The sequence below is a fragment of the Trachemys scripta genome, unplaced genomic scaffold (assembly GCF_013100865.1).
Source record: "Trachemys scripta elegans isolate TJP31775 unplaced genomic scaffold, CAS_Tse_1.0 scaffold_65, whole genome shotgun sequence".
Taxonomy (NCBI): domain Eukaryota; kingdom Metazoa; phylum Chordata; order Testudines; family Emydidae; genus Trachemys; species Trachemys scripta.
This window is the reverse complement of record NW_023260551.1, coordinates 32,952-55,460: the sequence shown is the minus strand read 5'-3', so window position 1 is coordinate 55,460 and position 22,509 is coordinate 32,952. Positions and strand designations below refer to the sequence as shown.

Below are 22,509 nucleotides of genomic sequence, written 5' to 3'. Positions count from 1 at the left end.
GCAAGAGCAGGGCCGGCTTTAGCAAGAGCGGGGCCCGATTCCTGGGGGCGTGGCTTGCCACAAGCTCCAGCCGGGGGGGCCGGACCCAGACCCGCTCAGCCGGGGGGGCTGAGCTGGGGGGGGCCAGATCCGGACCCGGACCCACTCAGCTGGGGGGCCGAGCCGGGGGGGCCGGACCCGGAGCCGCTCAGCCAGCGGGGGGGCCCAAGCCGCAGGGGCCGGACCCGGAGCCGCTCAGCCACGGGGGGGCCCGAGCCACGGGGGCCGGGGCCGGACCCGGAGCCGCTCAGCCGGGGGGGCCGAGCCGCCGGACCCGAGCCGGCCCGGGCCGGAGCCGAGCTGCGGGGCCTGAGCCGGAGCCGAGCCGAGGGGGCCGGGCTGGAGCTGAGCTGGGGGGCCGGACAAGGGCCGGGCCCGAACCGGGACGCGGGGCCTGGGCCGGAGCCGAGCCGAGTGGGCCGGGCCGGCGCCCCGGGGCCGGAGCTGGACTGGGCCGCGCCTCCCCGGAGCCCTTTTCACGCCCCCTGCCACCCCAGCTTACCTGGTGCTGCCAGCCTGTCTGCCCGCCCCTGCTTCTTTTCAGACTTCCCGCGAACCTCTGATTCAGGGGGCGGAGCGTGCAGGGGAGGGGAGGAGGGGGAAGTGAGCTGGGGGCAGGGTGGAGAGCTGCGGCGCGGGGCCCTCTTGGCGCGGGGCCCAATTCAGCCGAATCGGCTGAATCGGCCTAAAGCCGGCCCTGGGCAAGAGTCTCCCCTAATCACATGCTTTCAGGAGCTGGGGGTCTAACAAACACAGCAAATATCGTGAGACTCCATGAGATGAAATCATGGGAGCTGGCAACGCACTGAGCCAGAGCAGCCCTGGTTTAAGTGAGAAGCAGATATTTGAAACACTGATTCCAGCTTAGCTGAGTTTTTAGCCTGTAAAAAGAACAGGAGTCCTTGTGGCACCTTAGAGACTAACACATTTATTTGAGCATTAGCTTTCGTGAGCTACAGCCCACTTCATCGGATGCAGCCTGTGAGTTTCAAACTATCCCTCCTTAAACACCTGCTCTGGCAAGCCCATCTGTACCGGTGGCTGCTGGCACCCACGAGAGGTCCTAGTGACCCTCTACACCGGCACAGCGGCTGTTTGCAGGTGGGGCAGCACTTTATTGGCACTTTGATCACAAAAGCCCCCGGGGCTGGTAATGTTACCAGGGGGCTTGTTCCGATGCAGCAAACAGTGTGAGTCAATTCCAGGAAAGGAAACACCCAGTTCCTGTAGCAGGTGGAGTGCACCTCTGAATTCAGGAAAGTGAAACTTACCACTGGGGCTCTCTAGACAGAAGCCATGGCTGCAGAGAGCCCTGCACGATGTCTCCAGGCTGAAGCTAGTTGCCCCATCTGTCGGGAGTATTTTAAAGACCCGGTGATTATAGACTGCGGGCACAGTTTCTGCAGAGCCTGCATCAGCCGGTGCTGGGAAGGGTCGGACACAGACGTCTCCTGTCCTCAGTGCGGAGAAACTGCTCAGCAGAGAAACCTCACACCCAACAGGCAGCTGGCGAATGTCCTAGAAATTGTCCAACAGCTGAGTTTACGGGGAATTGAGGATGCAGGATGGGAGAGAGTGTGCGGGGAGCACCGGCAGCCTCTCAAGCTGTTCTGTGAAGAGGATCAAACCCCCATCTGCGTGATGTGTGATGCATCCCGGGCTCACGCCGCTCACACGGTGGTTCCCATCCGGGAGGCTGCCCAGGAGTACGAGGTAAGGAATCGCTGCCCCATCTAATTCATTCTAACTGCATTTTAATGACAGGTTCATTTCACCCCAACTTGCTGATCAGACTCTATTTCTGCCCCCGGCATCTTTCTGCTCTATAAAGCTTTCACTGTATGAACAGTAGGGTGCCCAGACAGCAAGTGTGAAAAATCGGGACAGGGGGTGGGGGGTAATAGGAGCCTATATAAGACAAAGCCCCAAATATCGGGACTGTCCCTATAAAATCGGGACCTCTGGTCACCCTAATGAACAGTGATATGGAAAGAAATGTATAGAGCGGGGGTAGGCAACCTATGGCACGGATGCCAAAGGCGGCACGCGAGCTGATTTTCAGTGGCACTCACACTGCCCGGGTCCTGGCCACCGGTCCAGGGGGGCTCTGCATTTTAATTTTAAATGAAGCTTCTTAAACATTTAAAAAACTTTCTTTACTTTACATACAACAACAGTTTAGTTCTATATTATAGACTTATAGAAAGAGACTTTCTAAAAACGTTAACATGTATGACTGGCACACGACACCTTACATTAGAGTGAATCAATGAAGACTCGGCCCAGCACTTCTGAAAGGTTGCCGGCCCCCGGCATAGAGAGATGTGGCGTGAGAGGCAGAAATGAAGGCAGGACAGATGACTGATGTGGGCGACGTTTCTCTGGGAAGCTGGAGCGCCATTTTCAAATCACTTCCCCCGGTGAAATAAGGGAACTTGCAACTCAAATGAAACTGTGGAAGGATCGGTGAGGTTTCGGTCACGTGCACTGCAGGCCAGTGTACCTGGGAGTGCTGCCTTCAGACCAGGGAAGGGGGACTTTTATCACAGTCTGTATCATCCAGGCAGCTCCTGCAGACCAAGCATGAGACCTGACCTCCACTGGACTGGGCCCTGCACAAAACAGTGGGGGACAATCCCGGCCTTGTGCATCTCCCAGAGTCCATTGCTTCTGGTAGCTTTGCTAGGAACGGGGGGGTCGCTACCCAGAGGGCATTGCAAATGAAAGGGATTGGGATCTCATAAAGCAACCGTTCTTAACACAAATCACCCGCCCAAGTGCTTAGCCCAGTTCTGTCCAACCTGTCCAATCCCCCGGGGTTAAGGGCTGAAATTCAATGGGAGTTGGGCTCCTTTGGTATTTCTAACCCTGATGGCTTCTGGGGTTGGTATCACTTTGTTAGTTAAGCTTTCTAAACAATTGGGTTATTGATTCACCATCATGTGACTCCAGCTTTCTCCCCTGGTTTAACTCAATGGAGGAAAAGGACAAATAATTCTCAGCTGCCTGAATATAAAACACTCCCAGTCTCCATTCATGAGGAATCATTTCCTTCGTGTCCCTGATGTCAGAAAGGGCTAACAGTGTGATGAAGTGGGGCTGTTCTTAATACTGTGTGGGTGCCTCAGTTTCTGGCCGACCCTCCGTCTCCTGGCAACTAATGGCCGGGGCCCTTCCCCGTTGCAAGGATATGCTAAAGGTGTGGGAGAACAAAGAGGTCAGGTGACCTCCTGGCCCGGGAAAGGGACAAAGCCCAGAGAAGGAGGGGCTGGAGGGAGTTTAAGTTTGGAGCTGGCTAGGGATGAGGAGTGAGGGCAAACGGGGGTGTCTGGCTCGCTGGGCCCCAGCATGTAGGGAGCAGTTCTAGAGCATCGCCCGAGGACTCCATGACAGACCGTCATCTACAGATTCTTGGGTGGGAAAACACTCACTAGACACAAATAAACAACCAATGCATTTCTGTTTCACCAGGAGACGTTCCAGGCCCATTTGAAGACTCTGAAGGAAGAGAAAGAAAAGCTGAAGGGATTTAAAGTGACTGGCGAGGGGACAAGCCAGCAGTATCGGGTAGGTCCCTGTTGTTATTAACCAGCAAGGAGCTGGGGAAGGGAGATCTCTTTGTAGGCAGATTCCTCTGTGGCCTTGGGGAATGAGGAATCATAGTATATCAGGGTTGGAAGAGGCCTCAGGAGGTATCTAGTCCAACCCCCTGCTCAAAGCAGGACCAACCCCAACTAAATCATCCCAGCCCAGGGCTTTGTCAAGCCTGACCTTAAAAACCTCTAAGGAAGGAGATTCCACCACCTCCCTAGGGAACCCGTTCCAGTGCTTCCCCACCCTCCTAGTGAAAAAGTTTTTCCTAATATCCAACCTAAACCTCCCCCACTGCAACTTGAGACCATTACTCCTTGTTCTGTCATCTGGTACCACTGAGAACAGCCAAGCTCCATCCTCTTTGGAACCCCCCTTCAGGGAGTTGAAAGCAGCTATCAAATCCCCCCTCGTTCTTCTCTTCTGCAGACTAAACAATCCCAGTTCCCTCAGCCTCTCCTCATAAATCATGTGCTCCAGCCCCCCTAATCATTTTTGTTGCCCTCCGCTGGACTCTTTCCAATTTTTCCACATCCTTCTTGTAGTGTGGGGCCCAAAACTGGACACAGTACTCAGGACTTGTTGTGTGCGTTGTTCCGTGACCGGGGATTAGAGTCATGTCTGCACCCGCACACGTGCAGGGGGCTTGAGAAGGCCTCTCCCAGGATCAGGCCCACCTCATTTTCTACAGAAGCGGAGCTCCCATTCCAAGGAATGAGTTAATTTCTAGCTCTTGTGGCTTTCCTAACTCTCCTTCCAAGCTGAACGGACTATATCGCAGAAAGTGCCGTCAGCCGGAGCCCGCAGGCATTTCTTGCACTATTAAATAATTGTTTCATTCTTTTTTCTTCTCTGGCATCTCTGCCTCCTGCTGCTCTGGGTCACGACTGAGACAAGTCTCTGATGACATAGTGCCCTGCCCCTGTGAGACATGGACACATTCCATGAAGAGATATTAGGAACAAAGAGGAAGGTGTTACGAAATCCGCTCCCTAGTAACTACTGTGTCAAGTGTCAGATGTAAGGCAATTCTCTCTCCTGCACGCTCAGCACTTGTGAAAGACCCTAGACGTTCTCTATATGTCCCTTTCCCCACCCCTTTTTTAAAAAAACAGATACAGACAGAAAAGGAGAGGCGGGAGATTGTGTCTGAGTTTCAGCAACTGAAGACGTTTCTGGAGGAAGAAGAGCGACTCCTGCTGGCCCACCTGGAAAAGCTGGACGAGGAGATTGTGAAGCTACAGCACGACAATGTCACTCAACTCTCTGAGGAGATTTCCCGGCTCAGCGAGCTGATCCGTGAGCTGGAGGGGAAGTGTCAGAAGCCAGCGAGTGAATTGCTGCAGGTGAGACTGAGTTAAATACATCCCAGATCCCGACACAGGGACAGGACAGCATGGGCACTGGGGTCCAGCCATCACAGCTCACAGCGTGACTCAGTGTGTGCATTGCTGACGTGTGAATTATTGTTGCTCTTGGACAAGTTACAGACTTATTCCTGTTCGAGATGACATTAACTCAGCCAATGCATGGCCCTGGGGCCAGGGCAGTGCCTCTTTCCCCATTATCTGCAAAATCCCTTTCCCACATACCCCAGTGTGTGGCATGAGGGACTGAGATTGTTTTTCTCTCTCTCCCCCCTCTAGGATATCAGAAGCACCTTGAGCAGGTACGTGGCTCTCCCTCCCTCCCCCGCTATACAAGAATCTGGAATTATCTAATACGTGGGAAAGATGGGCCTCTTTCATCCTCGGATCTGCTCTCTGCAGGCCAGGTTGGAAGGATATTAATGGGGCCTATGGGGGAAGATTGCACAGCCCTGGGCTGTGCTGCACCGGCTCGGAGGCTGGGAGGAGAGGATTTCTAACTCCAGGCTCCATAGAGCAGCAACTTCCACCAGCAAGGAATGATAATGAGTCTGTAAACGAAATATAATCACGTGAAATTTTCTCTCTCCAGATGTGAGACGGGGAAGTTCCAGCAGCCAGTGGAGATTTCTCCGGAGCTGGCAGAGAGACGCAGCAATTTCTCCCAGAAAATTTTTGCTCTAACAGAGACTCTGAGGAAGTTCAAAGGTATCAAGAAGGAATCTAGGAGGGGAAATAAGAGTGTGTCTCTGAGACCGTGGGACGAGATGGGCTCTGGCCAGTCGCTTCATAATTACAATGTGTACCAATTCAATAAAAACCAGAAAGTGGAGAAACGGAGCAGATGTAGCAGGGGCCAGGCACCGGGATGTCTCACGGTGATTCACTCTGTGAGCTTGGGTAAAATCGTGAAGGTAAAAACATAGCAAAATGTGAGTGCCTCGGTTTCTCTCTCCCAACGGCTGAACTGCAGAGCGTGTGCGCCAGAGCTGTGACTCACCCACCGCTGCAGCTTGAGCCAGTGGGATATGCAGCACCTTGGAGAACCAGGCCCCCGGGGCCTGAAGTTTGACCCCCAAAATTTAGACCCTAAATTACAGGTCACTTTTGAAATGTGGACCCAGCCCATCCTTGTGCTCCGGCCGCATGTGGCAGCTCGTGTGGGCCAAAGGTGCAAACCCAGGCGAATCCCTACAACACAGGAGCCCTTTGTGCCTCCTCCCCAGCAGCTGCAGGCTCAAGGGGTGCTCCTGGGTGGGCAGGAAGTGGAGGCGTTGAGGGAAGAGCGGAGGAGGAATGGGGTGGAGCAGGGATAGAGGGGCGTGGCCTGGGTAAAGCTTTGCCATTCAGGGCCCTGATCCTGCAAAGTCTCCACAAAGCCCATTCATGTCAAATGAGCCAAAGGGTGTAAAGGTCCATTCATGCTAAAACTCTTGGCAGGATCTGGGTCTAGGTTATGAAAACATGCCCACGGAGAATGAGCAAAACTGACGGGGGTCTGGAGGAAGAGAGAAATCCCTCTCCCATGTCGTATCTGCTGGGGGGAGGTGGGAGGGTTAATGGACATTTCTGTGGATGTGAGATGCCGGAACGAAAGCGAAAATAGAAAAAGTGTCAGATTCTTTGATTAAAGATCTAGGCGCGGCCCTGTCCCTCGCCAATGTTTTCTCTCACGTAATTAAAACATAGTTCTGTCAGCTACGAGTGAGGATGTCTCTGTAAACGTGCCAGCCTGAAACCTCATCTCTTTTCCCTCTCCAGACACGCTGCCCTCTGAACTGGAGAGAAAAGAAGGGGAACCCCTAGAGTCATACACACCAGGTGAGATTTCACACGGAGATTATCTTTCAAGGAAGAGAAAAATCCCTTGAAAAGATTTTCACGAACTTGTCGCTCACGTCACAAATCAAACCAGTTGTGACGGGGCAAGGCCAGATGGCTATAGTAAAGTAGTGAGGAACAGGTATGTTAGCCCCAGGCTAAACAAATCCCTGGTACCATGGCAACCAAATGGCAGTTGCTCCAGGTTAATCAAGACACCTGGGGCCAATTAAGATCCTTCTAGAAAGCAGTGGAGATAGCTAGATTGATTGGGACTCCTGAAGCCAATCAAGGGCTGTCTGGAACTAGTTAAAAACCTCCCAGTTAGTCAGTGAGGCGTTTCAAGAGCTGTAGGAGGAAGCTGCGTTGTTGGAGAGACTGAGGAGTACAAACCATATCAGGCACAAGGAAGGAGGCCCTGAGGTAAGGGTGAAGTGGATCTTGAGGAAGTGGGGGATGCTGTGGGGAAGTGGCCCAGGGAATTGTACACGTCCTATTTCCAAAAAGTCAGCTTCCATAGCTGCTAATTTTAGGGTCCCTGGGCTGGAGCCCGGAGTAGAGGGCGGGCCCGGGCTCCCCTCTCCCCTCCTTGATTAATCACTGACACTGGGAGACAACAGAGACTGTGCGAGGGAGGGTTGCTTCTCCTCATCTCCCTTGCTGGCTTATGATGAAAATGGCTCAGTAGGCTGTGACCCTTGCCTCTAGAGAGAGAAGGGCTATGTGGAGGGTCACAGCGAACCTCTGAGGCTAGCGAAATCCGCCAGGAAACGCGGGACCCCCAGAGACAAGGACAGAGATTTGTCACACAGCATTGACCATGACACCGCCCGCCCCCAGCCTCTAAACATAAAAATACAAACACGAAATACGAAGCAGATCCCAAGCAGAGGTCAGACGAACAATCCTGACGCCAGCCTTGGTGCTGAGTTCACACCCACGCCGATGAACAAAGGAACCTACACACAAAGCAAAGGTCCTTAGCGCTGACCCTGGCGCTTCCACACACATCCACATGCCTTTGAAATAGTCAGTTCAGAGGGCTGCCTCTGGCCTGGAGAGGTTCTTCTCTAGTATCCCCTTCCCGTCTCTTCTCCCAGGCCAGGGAGAGGAGAATGGGGTCAGTGTGCAGCTTCTCCCTGGCTTTATATCTGTTGCCTCCCTTCTCTCACTCCCCTCCCTGCAGCTTCAGGTGCTGATGTTCCTCTAATCTCGAGAGAGGAGTAGCCCTAGCAGGGAGATGCAGCCGGGAAAGAGGCAGTTTCTGAAGCCAGCCTGGGGGAGGAACTGTCAGGGCGTCTCTGCCTGGTCTCAGGTTTCAGAGTAGCAGCCGTGTTAGTCTGTATCCGCAAAAACAACGCGGAGTCCTTGTGGCACCTTAGAGACTAACAAATGTATTTGGGCATAAGCTTTCGGGGGCTAAAACCCACTTCATCAGATGCATGGAGTGGAACATACAGTAGCAGGTATAAATACACAGCATATGAAAAGATGGGAGTTGCTTTACCAAGTGGGGGGTCAGTGCTAATGAACCAATTCAATTAAATGGAAGAGGGCAATTATCAACAGGAGGAAAAATCACTTTTGTAGTGGTAATCAACGTGGCCCATTTCAAACAGTTGACAAGAAGGGGTGAGTAATAGTAGGGGGAAATTAGTTTTTGTAATGACCCAGCCACTCCCAGTCTTTATTCAGACCTAATTTGAAGATGTGCAGTTTGCAAATTAATTCCAGTTCTGCAGTTTCTCCTTGGAGTCTGTTTTTGACGTTTTTTGGTTGAAGAATGGCCACTTTTAAGTCTGCTATTGAGTGTCCAGGGAGATTGAAGTGTTCTCCGAATGAGTTTTTCAAATGGGTTTATTAGATGTCTGGAACGCAGCGTAGAGAGAGTTATAGCCTGGTCCATCGTGGTGAGCCCTGAGCCTACAGCCCTCTGACCCCTCTCTAGTCCCAATTCAGGGGAGTGTGTCCCCAGCTGTCAGCAGCCCACCCCTAACAACCCCCACCTGGCCCCTCCTTAGCCCTTTGTTCTTCTTCGAGTGATGGTCCCTATTGTATTCCATGGAGGGTTTACGCCATGTGCCCGGAGCTGGAGCATTTGAAAGTAGGAGCGTTTGGTGGTCCGTGCATGCGCCCTGGCTTCGCGTTATGGTTTTGTCCGAGGCGTTAACAGGCAGGGTGGACCGACCGCACCTTCAGTTTCTCCTCACCGCCACATGGTCCGAGTCGGATCTGCTAGTGTCCTCTTGTCTCTCACGCACTTAAACAAACCCTCCCCCCACTTTAGAATTGTACAAAGTTCTTTTTATTCAGGTTTGTGTTCTAGTTTTAGTGCTTAGTGGTAGTTTTAGGAGCTAAGAGACTGTAGGGCTCTGTTTTCACCGGTCCCCACCCCATCCCAATCCAGAACCCACGCCTGGGTACTGGTTTATGCCAGAGACGCCGGGGTGGAAGATCTGCGCCTCCTGCCCGTGTTCGTTCTCAGTCAGTGATGAGCACCAACGCTGCCTCTCCTGCCTGGGAGAAGCTCACATTTCATCCAGGTGCAGCATCGGCCCATCCTTCCCATACATGAGAAGGTCGGGCTCTTCACCTCGAAAAGCACCAAGAGGCCGCAGTCGGATCCAGGCCGGGGAACCACCCCGCATACATCAACCTGAAAAACCCAGAAGTGCACCTCCAATGGTGGAGATCATGTCCGGTTCCGCTGGTACCAGTACTATGGACCCCGTGCCAGGGCCTAGTCGGGAGCCAAGGATGCATGCACTTAAGGATGTCAGTAAGTCTTCCTCCAGGCCCAAGAAGGCCCATGCGTCTTCCACCAGTTCCAGCCACTGAGAACTGGGGCTTACCAAGGCTCACAAGCACAAGAAGTCACACAGACCTGCCAGATCCACCAGTGCCAACCATCGAGCCACGCACCCCCTAAGTCAAGGGAAGCATCGGTTCCGAACCAGCCCTCCGCTCCAGCTCTGGTTCCGGCTGCGACGTATGTGCCGCTAACACCGGGGAGGTTGGAGACGGCACCCGGACCCGATTAACTCTTTGCTCGGGGGGAAGTGAGGTCTCCATGTCTTCCTGCACAGTCGACGCCTAGCGGGGGTATGATCTTCAACTCTGGACTTCCCTCAGTCGAGTCACGCTTCCACCCACTCCCCTCCGGTTCAGACAGTCTCCCCCGGTTCCGATGGTACTGCCACTTGAACCGGGCTCTGAGTTCTCATTGGAGGATTCGGATGGAGCACAGGGGCTGCCAATCCTCTACCGCTGCTATGAATATCCAAGGGACCGCCAACTTTGTGAGAGTCCCTTCTTTTTCCCCAATGAGAAACCACTGTTATCCCATTGCCTGGGGCCCTCCACAGCATCCAATGGATCCGTCTTGTGGGTCGCACAGGGGGGTCTTGGCTGCAATATCTACCTTCGGAGCCTCCCCATTCAGCAAGACAGGATTCACCCCTCTCCCCGCTTTGGGTATTTGGAACCAGTTTTGCAAGATGAGTCATTCAGTTTGGCTCTAACAGTGCTGCCGGAACAGAAGTAATTCCCATAATCTTCTCTAGACGCAGCTGTGTCCTCAGCTCAACCCTTGTCTCCAGATCGTTTTCATCATATCCAAGACGAGGGTGACCATATGTCCCGATTTTATAGGGACAGTCCCGGTTTTTGGGTCTTTTTCTTATATAGGCTCCTATTACCCCCCCACCCCCATCCCGATTTTTCACATTTGCTATCTGGTCACCCCATCCAAGACCTCCTACGCCGGGTGGCTGAGAGGCTCCATATTCATCCACTGGAGGAAGGACAGGAAAAACAGTGGTAGCTTCTTGACATGCTTCAGGCCTCAGTACCGACCAGGGTTGTTCTACCGATCAATGATGCCATTCTTCAGTCAGCTTGAACTGTTTGGCGGGCAGAAAAGAGGGTACCATGTACTGGCTAAGGGGTCTGAGTTTCTGTTCTCTCATCCTCCACCCCATTCCCTCATGATACAAGCAGTGATGCACCCTGGCAGACAAGGAGGGTAAGCAGCTGGACCTTCTGGGGTGCTCGTCAGCCAGTCTCCAATTTTGGATTTCCAACTACCAGGCCTTATTGGCCAAATGACACTTTCTCAATTACGGTAAATTGGAGGACTTTACAGACAAGCTTCCCCAGCAAGATCGAGCCCCTTTCCAAGCTATCTAGGAGGAGGGCAAACTGTCCAGGTGCCAGGGGCCCACAAAAGATTAACCCAGTCTTGGGTCTCCTCAGAATCTGTCCCCCCATTCAACCTATCGCTCTCCAATGGGACTTCAACCTCATTCTCTCAACATGAATGAAATCACCGTTTGAACCATTGGCTTCATGCTCCCTTGTCCCTTCTTTCCACGAAGGTTACTTCCCTGGTAGCTCTTACTTCCACAAGAAGGGTAGGAGAATTGGGGGCCATGATGGTGGATCCCCCATTCACCATGTTCTGTAAGGACAAAGTTTCCCTGTGCCTGCATCCCAAGTTTCTGCCAAAGGTTGTCTCCCGTATTCATCTTAACCAACTCATAGGAGGAGCGATTCCTTCACTCCCTTGATGTCTGCAGGACCTTGGCCTTCAACCTGCAGAGGGTGAGACTATTTAGGAAATCCCTTTGACTGTTTCTCACTCTAGGCGCTTCCAGACCTGGATAGGGTAGCCACATGGACTAATGTACATACTTTTGCTGTGCATTGCTCCTCAGCGCAAGATTCTGCGGTGGATGATTCATTAATGATCTGGAGGATGGTGTGGACTGCACCCTCAGCAAGTTTGCAGATGACACTAAACTGGGAGGAGTGGTAGATATGCTGGATACAGAGGGACCTAGACAGAGGGATAGGATACAGAGGGACCTAGACAAATTAGAGGATTGAGCCAAAAGAAACCTGATGAGGTTCAACAAGGACAAGTGCAGAGTCCTGCACTTAGGATGGAAGAATCTCATGCACTGCTACAGTGCATGAATACAACCTGAATGGCTAGGCAACAGTTCTGCAGAAAAGGACCTAGGGGTTACAGTGGACGAGAAGCTGGATATGAGTCAACAGTGTGCCCTTGTTGCCAAGAAGGCCAATGGCATTTTGGTCTGCATAAGAAGGGACATTGCCAGCAGATTGAGGGACGTGATCATTCCCCTCTATTCGGCACTGTTGAGGTCTCATCTGGAGTACTGTGTCCAGTTTTGGGCTCCAGACTACAAGCAGGATGTGGAAAAATTGGAAACAGTCTAGTGGAGGGCAACAAAAATGATGAGGGGGCTGGAGCACATGAACTATGAAGAGAGGCTGAGGGAACTGGGATTGTTTAGTCTGCAGAAGAGAAGAATGAGGGGGGATTCGATAGCTGCTTTCAACTACCTGAAAGGGGGTTCCAAAGAGGATGGATCTAGACTGTTCTCAGTGATATCTGATGACAGAACAAGGAGTAATGGTCTCAAGTTGCAGTGGGGGAGGTTTAGGTTGGATATTACGAAAAAGTTTTTCACCAGGAGGGTGGTGAAGCACTGGAATGGGTTCCCTAGGGAGGTGGTGGAATCTCCTTCCTTAGAGGTTTTTAAGGTCAGGCTTGACAAATCCCTGGCTGGGATGATTTAGTTGGGGATTGGTCCTGCTTTGAGCAGGGGGTTGGACTAGATAACCTCCTGAGGTCCCTTCCAACCCTAATCTTCTATGATTCTATGTCTCGTTTGGCGCAGCCGTCCTCCGACCATTCCACCGAGCCAACCTCTTCCTCCCACCCTCCTCCAAATTAGGTGCTGCTTGTTAATCACCCTCAGTGGAATACAATAGGGACCATCACTCGAAGAAGAGGAGGTTACTAACTGGAGGTGTGGTCCTTACCCGTATTCCAGTCCCCCCCTTGTCCCTCCGCTGCGGATCTGTCCAATTTGTGGTGGAGAAGGAACTGAAGGCATGGTCAGTCCGCCCTGCCCTTTATCACCTTGTGAGGTGAATCAAAGGTGTGTACGCGGCCCAACGGACGTTACTTTCGAATTCTCCAGCTCCAGACGCATAGTGCATCCCTAAACCCTCAGTGGAATACAGGTAGGGACCACACATAGTTACAGGTAAGTAACCTCCTCTTCTCCCGCTGGTCAAACGCAGCTGGCTTCCTGCAGAGTTTGAGCCATCCATGGTTGTTAGTTGCTAGGCGCCAAATGATTGTGTCATTGGAGCAGCCATTGTCTTGTGGGACATTCCATAGACATGGGCCCAGGCTCCAGACAGTCAGGCACCTGTCTCACCTGGATTTCTGACTCTTTGCAGAGGGTAAACAACCTTTTCCCACCCCCTCGTTAACCATACAGCACATGGGGGAAACTGAGGCCCACGCCGCATTCCTACGAAATATTACAGAAAATTCCCACTCCATCACACCCACCCAATGCCATCGCCTACGTCCTACTCACTGGCCTCAAATCACCGGCTCCTCCCCAGGGCTGCATCTTCATCTCTGATCCCTGGGCTGGGAGCGTTGACTGCATTGGGGCGATGAAGCTTCCCAAAGTTGGTACCTGCCTTGTCTGGACCCTCCTTATTAAACGTTTTTGATGCCTTCCTTAGGAATGGAGCAGCTCCTGGAGGGCAACAGGGAGCTGCTTGCAGCCTTTATAGCGACAGTAGAAGGCACAGAACTGGGTCCCGTTACCCAGGTTGAGAAACTGCAGTAACGTCTGTCTGGGGAACCTGAGACTGAGCAGAGGCAGCCCCCCAGGATCCCGGACTGTCCCAGCCAAAATGGGGCAGATGGGGAGTGAAGGATATTGTCCCAGCTTCTCCCAGGGCTGAATTCTGCCCCTAACACTCTGTTTGTCTCTCCCCACCAGTGAATGTGACTCTGGATCCGGACACAGCTCATCCCGAACTCGTCCTCTCTGCGGATGGGAAAAGTGTGACATGGGAATGCTGGCGGCAGGTTCTGCCCGACAATCCGGAGAGATTCGACCGATGTCCCTGCGTGCTGGGCTGTGAGGGCTTCACCTCTGGGAGACATTGCTGGGAGATGGAGGTGGAGGTGGGGGATGAGGGACGCTGGGCGGTGGGGGTGGCCAGAGAGTCTGTGAGGAGGAAGGAACGGATCAACCTTAACCCCAAGGAGGGGATCTGGGCGGTGGAGCGGTGGGGGCATCAGTTCCGGGCTCTCACCTCCCCTACGACCCCCCTGCGCCGGGTCCCCAGCAGGATCCGGGTTTCTCTGGACTGTGAACGGGGGCAGGTGACGTTTTCTGACGCGGTTAGCGAGGCCCCAATCTTCACTTTCCCGCCGGGCTCCATCCCCGGCGAGAGAATCTGCCCCTGGCTCTTGGTAAGATCGAGCAGTGGTGTCAGACTGTGTCTCTGAGATGGGGTGCGGGTGTGTGGGTCTGTGACTATTGTCACGGAGTCCCCGGGCGCAGGTTCGCCTCTGGCTTTTTGGCCGCCCCAGGCAAAAAAAAAACAAAAACGGGGCGGCGCAGCCGGAGCGCGGGTACAGGGGGACCGGCTGGAGGGGGGAAGGGGGAGGGAGCGGGCGGGAGAGAGAGAGAAGGGGGCGGCCAGGGCTACAGCAGGGGCGCTGCCACACGGCCCCTCCCGCTGCGCCGCCTCCTGCCGCCTGCCGCGAGGGCTCCGCTCCAGTCGGCGGGGAGGGAAGGAAGAGGGGGCAGGAGGGATAGCTCAGTGGTTTGTGCATTAGCCTGCTAAACCCAGGGTTGTGAGTTCAATCCTTGAGGGGCCACTTGGGGATCTGGGGCAAAATCAGTACTTGGTCCTGCTAGTGAAGGCAGGGGACTGGACTCAATGACCTTTCAAGGTCCCTTCCAGCTCTAGGAGATAGGACTGCCCTGCAGGGCGCTCTAGTTCTCTGCGGCGCCGCCCCCTACAGGGCGGCCGGAGCGGAACAAGAACAACAACAAAAGCGGCCGTGCCGCCCTAGGATTGGGCGGAATGCCGCCTCCAACAGTCTGCCCCCCCCCAAGCACCAGCTTGCTCAGCTGGTGCCTGGAGCCGGCGATGCTCTGGAACTGCTCCCTACGAAGCCTGTCAGGACTCTGGGGAGCCTCCTCTCCCATGGAGCAGACTGTCTTCAGGGCAAGAAGCTCACATGGCTTCATCTTCCTGGGTCTGACCTCGGAGCATTCAGCATCCTCTGCTCTTCCATGCACTTCCCACAGCGAGTCCGCCCAGGCGGGGTCCTGGGGAAGCCAGAGGGTCCTGCACCCCCACTTCGCATTCAGACGTGACTCTCAGCTAGCCGGGAAAACAGAGGTTTATTAGATGACACGAACACGGTCTAAAACAGAGCTTGTAGGTATAGAGAACAGGACCCCTCAGTCGGATCCATTTTGGGGGGCAGCGAGCCAGACACCCACGTCTGCATCTCACTTCCCGTCCCCAGCCAGCCCCAAACTGAAACCCCCTCCAGCCCCTCCTCCTCTGCGCTTTGTCTCTTTCCCGGGCCAGGAGGTCACTTGATCTCTTTGTTCTCCCACACCTTTAGCTATCACCTTGCATGGGGGAAGGGCCCCAGCCATTAGTTGCCAGGAGACAGAGTGTCGGCCATTTATGCACACTGGCCCTTTGCTCTGCAACAATCCCACCCCGTAGAGACTTAAGAACTGCATAGGGGAAACCGAGGCACCCACACAGTAGTCAGGGTAAACATTAAGAACCGTCCCAGTTCGTCACAACTATCCGACTGGGGACCCTGAAATCAGCCGCTTTAGCCTCATGCAACCTAATCTCTATGGCCTCTGCCTGTGGGCTATGGGGGGTAATAGGAGCCTATATAAGAAAAAGTCCCAAAAATCGGGACCTCTGCTCACCCTATATCTATCATACAGATTCTATCACCCTAGGGGCTAGTTTGGATCTTAGGTCTGGGCTGTCAAACTACAGGGATCAGGGACTGATTGAGCTGGAGAAGCCAATCTCATTGCCCCAGGGAGCTTCCAGCCTGTTTGTCACTGTCCTCTATGGTCCAGGAAGACTCCGGGGATCTGGGGGAGGAGCCCACTGGGAGTGATAAAATGGGCTCCTCTACCCACAGTCGTCCTAGTCTCTATGACCCTGGAGGACTCCTGTCTACCCAACGCCTGATACCTCATCTCTGTGTCTCCTGGGAGCTCCTCCCCGTCCCTCCCTCTCTGCACCAGGGATGGGCAGCGGGGAGGGGGGTGACGAACTCCTGGACCTGCAGGAGGAGCAGATGTGGGGGCTGCAGGGTCAGAACTGATGGGGGGGAGTACTGGGGGCAGAAGTGAGGTGGGGGCTGGGCAGGGGGCAGAATTAATAGCTGAGCTGGGGACAGGCAGATGTGGGGGTGGTAGCCGGCAGGGACACAGCCTGCCTGGGAGAGGGAGACCCAGGGACTGGGGGGCTTGGGTGACCTCCAGCCTACCAGGGAAGGGATGCTGTTCTCAGTGGTGGCAGATGACAGAACAAGGAGCAATGGTCTCAAGTTGCAGTGGGGGAGGTTTAGGTTGGATATTAGGAAACACTATTTCACTAGGGGGGTGGTGAAGCACTGGAATGGGTTACCTAGGGAGGTGGTGGAATCTCCATCCTTAGAGGTGTTTAAGGCCCGGCTTGACAAAGCCTTGGCTGGGATGATTTATTTGGGAATTGGTCCTGCTTTGAGCAGGGGATTGGACTAGATACCTCCTGAGGTCCCATCCAACCCTGATATTCTATGAGTCTGGGAAGGATGTGTGTATGTGTTGGGGGGTAATTTAAGTAAATAGGTGTCAAAACTGGATTTATTTGAACTGGTGCATCTTCTTGTGTGGATGCAGCTCCATGGATTAAAAACTGTTTCTCGTCAGATGTTTCAGTCCATTTATTGAAAGGCTCCGTATGCACACTACTAAATCTGCCCCCGGAGAATGGCCACAATGCTTCAATCTTGTACAACGTTGGATGGGAACAGATACAGCCAGCGGGAGCGGAGAGCACTGGTCACTGTGCAGGATCCAGGCCCCACGGCTCCCCATCTGCAGGGGGGCACCATGTGGGTGCAGGGGTCTGTCCATCGGGGGCTGCTCGGAGAGGGAAGAGGCAGCACCCAGGGTGTTGGGCCGAGGTCCAGGAAACAGCAGCCAGATAAATGGGGTTGAGTGACGGCTACAGATCACAAGGGACACATTCAGCAGGAAAAAACCCAGGCAGCAAAGAGCTCCTTCCCCTTAACATCCCCTCTCTGCTAACAGCATCCAGCTGTCCAGAAAAGGCAGGAGGGGAAGAAGCTAATGTACAGCCTGTGTCTACTTCATTTTAATTAGCTGTAGCCACAACAGCGTTTCCAGTCACCGCCCCTCTCCCGCCATAGTCAAATTTCTTATGGTGGTTTCACACGGCCGCTTCCCAGACTCTCAAGACCCACCTCGCTGCTGGAAAAGGCTGTTTCAGGGAAGAGCCCAAGCATCACCTGAGGAAATGCTTGACACTAAACTGGGAGGAGTGGTAGATACACGGGAGGGTAGGGATCGGATACAGAGGGACCTAGACAAATTAGAGGATTGGGCCAAAAGAAATCTGATGAGGTTCAACAAGGACAAGTGCAGAGTCCTGCACTTAGGACGGAAGAATCCCATGCACTGTTACAGACTAGGGACCGAGTGGCTAGGCAGCAGTTCTGCAGAAAAGGACCTAGGGGTTACAGTGGACGAGAAGCTGGATATGAGTCGACAGTGTGCCCTTGTTGCCAAGAAGGCTAACGGCATTTTGGGCTGTATATGTAGGAGCACTGCCAGCAGATTGAGGGACGTGATCATTCCCCTCTATTCGACATTGGTGAGGCCTCATCTGGAGTATTGTGTCCAGTTTTGGGCCCCACACTACAAGAAGGATGTGGAAAAATTGGAAAGAATCCAGCGGAGGGCAACAAAAATGATTAGGGGGCTGGAGCACATGACTTTTGAGGAGAGGCTGAGGGAACTGGGATTGTTTAGTCTGCAGAAGAGAAGAATGAGGGGGGATTTGATAGCTGCATTCAACTACCTGAAGGGGGGTTCCAAAGAGGATTGGATCTAGACTGTTCTCAGTGGTAGCAGATGCCAGAACAAGGACTAATGGTCTCAAGTTCCAGTGGGGGAGGTTTAGGTTGGATATCAGGAAACACTGTTTCACTAGGAGGGTGGTGAAGCACTGGAATGCGTTACCTAGGGAGGTGGTGGAATCTCCTTCCTTAGAGATTTTTAAGGCCCAGCTTGACAAAGCCCTGGCTGGGATGATTTAGTTGGGATTGGTCCTGCTTTGAGCAGGGGGTTGGACTAGATACCTCCTGAGGTCCCTTCCAACCCTGATATTCTAAGATTCTATGAAAGCAAGGGAGACCCGGAGCTCCCTGCGGTCGGTAGGTCTGGCCTGCATTCCTTGTTCCCAGAGATCTAACTTTGCATTTGGCTGTGTGAACGCGCCTTCTGTCTGAATGGGCCCAGTTTACCGAGTGATCCAGTTCCCTCTGTAGGACTACTCCGGCCTCCGCCTTACTTACCACCCCACCAATCTGTGTGTCGGCTGCACCTTCTCTGAGCAATGATTGTATAGTTCCTTCCATGGATGAAAACACTGACTAATATTGGTTCTAGAACTGATCCCTGCAGAATGTTCTTAAGGTACTTAAAAATAACCAACCCCAAGCAACCAACCAACAAACCTGGCTCTGTCACACACTGTAGAGCTAATGGTTCAGGCTGTATTCACCTCCATGAGGTGATTGGGCCACTTCACGTCTCTCTGATATTATGCAGTGGCTGTGTAGAGAAGGCCTTTCCCTCCTGTTAAAATGATGGGCTTACCTGGATTGTCTTGACATTTACTATGCCTTGTGGGAGTGCAGGGTAGGGTTAGTGATTCAAATGTAGGGTTATTTGATCTTGTTGTTCCCAAGATACAGCTGGCTTCAAAACAGAATGACAACAAACCGAAACAAAGACAACAGCCTTTCATAAAATTCACAGATTCTACCAACGATGACGTTTGAAACCCACCTTGGACACAAATCGGAGAATGAACTGCAAACAAGTGGGTGACATCCACCTCTGCCAGTGTTTCTTTATAATGATTTATGATTTCGTTTGGAGAAATGTGAGGGGTGATATGGGGCGTGGGGCAGAGGAAGCTGGGAGTGGGGGTGTCAACCCCAAATTCTCCCTAACTCTTTTTGTTATTTTCTTATCTCAGTCTTGTATCAGCTGCAACATGTACAACTGCCTAAATGATCATTAACTCTTAAAACAAGCCTCTTTCCATTTAAAATACCAGGAAATTAAATAGCAAAACAAACAAACAAATACAAAAACCCAATCAAACCAACCAACCAAGGGACGTACTGGCCGCCACTTCCAGCAGCTCCCATTGGCCTGGAGCAGTGAACCGCGGCCAGTGGGAGCCGCGATCGGCCGAACCTGCGGACGCGGCAGGTAAACAAACCGGCCCGGCCTGCCAGGGGCTTTCCCTGCACAGGCAGCGGAACAAGTTTGGGAACCACTGATCTAGTCCAACCCCCTGCTCAAACCAGGACCAACACCAACTAAATCATCCCAGCCAGGGCTTTGTCAAGCCGGGCCTTAAACACCTCTAAGGATGGAGATTCTACCACCTCCCTAGGGAACCCATTCCAGTGCTTCACCACCCTCCTAGTGACATAGTTTTTCCTAATATCCAATCAATGTTTCACCTTGCCTCCAGAAGCCCTGCTTGTTCAAATTAACCCCTAACTAGGTGGTCTATTTTATTAATTCATGGTGGCTGAACGCACACAATACAGTTGTAATTTGCTTGATCAAAATCTGGGGTACATACACACCTCAAATACAGGGCAACAACCCAAACAACCTCATCCTTGCCCTGTCATAGGCTCATCAAACTTCCCATAGAGATCAAACTCACTGAACTCCTGTGCCTCCCCCCGACCTGAGTACAAACCAGGAACAGTCTGACTGGGTTCACAGGGCCATTCGCCTCTCCCTCACCCTGGTGTGAATCAGACGTTATCCCACTGGAACCCCTTGTTCTGTCTACGCCAGTGTGAAGTTGTTGGGAGAGGAGAATCAGACCATTGGCCTCTACGTGTGTTAGCAGGAAATACACTCACACAGAGAGAGAGAGAGATTCTGATCCCTGAGCCGGGTTTCAGCTCAAGACCCCTGTCCTCACAACCTTACCATCTGCCTGACGGTAGCTCAGGCACATTGAAATCAATGGGGGCAGTAGTATGAGGAAAGGTGTGTACGATTTTGCAGGGTTGGGAATTGAGATCGCTAGGCTGGGGAGTTTCTCTCTGCTGATCTTCGGCCTGTTCCTCCCACCACAACTTTCCCTGTTTCATTCTTGTCTGACGACACAGTAATTGTTTCCATTGATCGCAGGATTAGTTTTAATACCGTAGCAGCTAGAGGCTGCACCCATGACGGGGGCCCTATTGTGTACGGTATTGTGTTATACATACACAGTGTGAGAGGCAGCTCCTAAGGGAAAGAGCTTCAAGTCTGAATCTACAAACCAAACCAAGTCACGATTCTGTCGGTGTCGGGAGCATCTCCATGATTAAGGCCGTGCACTTAACAGAGATTTTCAACTTCCAATGTGTGTGAAAAATACGAATTTTTCTTTCCCCCAAATTACAGCCCTTCCACTTAGAGTGCAGAACACAGCCACCCAGAACGAAAAAATCGGCTTCTCTAGCCTCAGTTATCTGTGTATCTGAGAGTGTGGAGGACTCCCCTCTAAACAGCCTTCTGGTTCATCTCCATGACCCTGGAGGACTCCCATCTACACAGTCTCCTGGTTCACCTCTGATGCTGGAGGACTCCCATCTGCAGTTTCCTGGCTCCTCATCTCTATGACCACTGACGCTTCCCCCCCGCCCTTTTCCATATGCTGTGTGGTTATTAAAGCTACTTCTCGGCTCCTGTTAACTCCTACCTACCAATGCAGCATTAACAACTATTCTTCATCTTTCTTCCCTTTTAATTTCCCAACTGCCCTTGTTGAGGGCAGAGTCCTGGGATTTGCTGCTCCATTTAGCGGGGTCACCCCAGCATCCACAGGGACCTCACCAGCTTGTCGCTGTGATGAGACCGTGGGATTTACTGTGAGGTGTTGCCAGTGGTGCAGAATTCACTTCTTACCCATATGCTGCACCACCTAAAGGGGGGGGGGGCACGTGACATGCCGAAGTAACCCCCCCATGTGACTCCTCCCTGCCCTGCCCCCAGCCCAGGGCCCCAGGCTCTCCCCCATCCCTCCCCAGGATCCATCCCACATTAACTGGGGGGGGCGTGTGCTCCTCCCGCTGCGCCGGGGACTTCTGAGCCGCAGGAACCGTAGCGTCGCTGTACTGCCCCCCAGCCCCGCCAGCTGCTGCGTCTCCTCTCTGGGCTGCAGCCTGCCGGAGGACAGGGCTGGCGGGGGGCAGTACAGCGGCGCTGGAGGAGTTGTTGGCACAGGGTCTAGGGTGACCAGACAGCAAGTGTGAAAAATCGGGACAGGGGATGGGTGGGGGGGGGGGGGGGAAATAGGAGCCTGTATAAGAAAAAGGCCCAAAAATCGGGACTGTCCCTATAAAATCGGGGCATCTCATCACCCTAGTGGGGTCACACAAGGGCCCCACGTTCTGCTCCTCCTGTGTCTTTCCAGGTACGGGGCATGGCCTATAAATCTCTTACTGGTACGGCGCCGCGTCCCGCCCCACGGTGTGTTCCTGTCCAGCCCGTGGGCTCTGGGGTGCTGCGTGGGATCCTGGACACCGGGGAGTCCCCAGCTGAGCTCTGCAGTGTGGGACTCTGCCCTGGGACTAGGGGGGTTTCTCTCCCTCCTTGTAGGGTCCTAGTGTAGACAAGACACTGTCGCCGGGACAGACCCGAGCCAGGACCCCAAAGCCACCCACGCCCTGTTCTGGGGACCACGGCAGGTGGCTCCTCCTCACCCCATTTGTGGGAACTTTGACCCCCCCACACCTGGGGTCCGTCCCCTCCCGTGCCGCTGTCTGGCAGCGCCTCCCCCTTTCTGCCCCCCAACTCCTCCCCCCGCCCCGGAGCCTGCACCGTGCCCCCCTCCGCCCCCTGTTTTACCCCCGCGGGACACGCTTTAACCCCTGCATAACCGCCCCCCCCCATCAGCTCCCTGCAATGCCCGGGGGGGGGGGAAGGGGCGTCAGCTGCTGCTACTGAGGTTGCTCCGGAGTCCGTGCAGAGTAGCCAATCCGGAGGGGAACCGGATTGTGTTTGATCCCACCTGAGTCAGATCAGCCACTTCCTCCTCCGCCCCCCTGCGAGCAGCTGGTTCGGCCCCACCGCACCCGGCTGGGCGGGGAGCGGGGACACCACTGCACCCCCCGGGTCTGGGGGGGACCCCAGGAGCTGCCGGAGGAGCAGAGGTGAGGCTGGGAGGGGCCCGTGGGGGACGGGTAGCTGGGGGGGGGGCAGGATTGGGATATCCCATCAGATCGGGAGGCAGAATTGATGCGGGAGGGGGGAGGATTGATTTGAGGGTTGGGGCCAGATAAATGTCGGGGGGTGGAGTCTGGGCAGATGTGGGGTGATTGGGGGAGGGCCTGGGTGAGGGGCAGACGTGGAGGGGCTGCGGGAGGGGTAGGATTGGGATCTCCCATCAGATCTGGAGGCAGAACTGATGGTGGGGGTGAGGATTGATTTGAGGGTTGAGGCCAGATAAATGCCGGGGGGGGGGGGGGGGGGGG

General features: G+C 53.7%; 1 protein-coding gene across 1 annotated transcript; it reads left to right on the top strand.

Moving 5' to 3' along the window:
* The first annotated feature begins 1,135 nt into the window (after window positions 1-1,135).
* LOC117870617 (zinc finger protein RFP-like) lies at window positions 1,136-14,247 on the top strand. Its single transcript, XM_034757823.1, has 7 exons — window positions 1,136-1,752; window positions 3,511-3,606; window positions 4,746-4,976; window positions 5,277-5,299; window positions 5,590-5,705; window positions 6,759-6,818; window positions 13,658-14,247. The coding sequence occupies exons 1-7, from the start codon at window positions 1,336-1,338 to the stop codon at window positions 14,170-14,172; spliced, it is 1,458 nt and encodes a 485-aa protein (XP_034613714.1). The 5' UTR covers window positions 1,136-1,335; the 3' UTR covers window positions 14,173-14,247.
* Window positions 14,248-22,509: the final 8,262 nt, after the last annotated feature.

Coding starts and splice junctions, on each gene's coding strand:
- LOC117870617 (XM_034757823.1), top strand. CDS start 1,336: ATGGCTGCAGAGAGCCCTGCACGATGTCTCCAGGCTGAAGCTAGTTGC. Junction 1,753..3,510: donor AGGCTGCCCAGGAGTACGAG/GTAAGGAATCGC, acceptor CTGTTTCACCAG/GAGACGTTCCAGGCCCATTT. Junction 5,300..5,589: donor ATCAGAAGCACCTTGAGCAG/GTACGTGGCTCT, acceptor TTCTCTCTCCAG/ATGTGAGACGGGGAAGTTCC.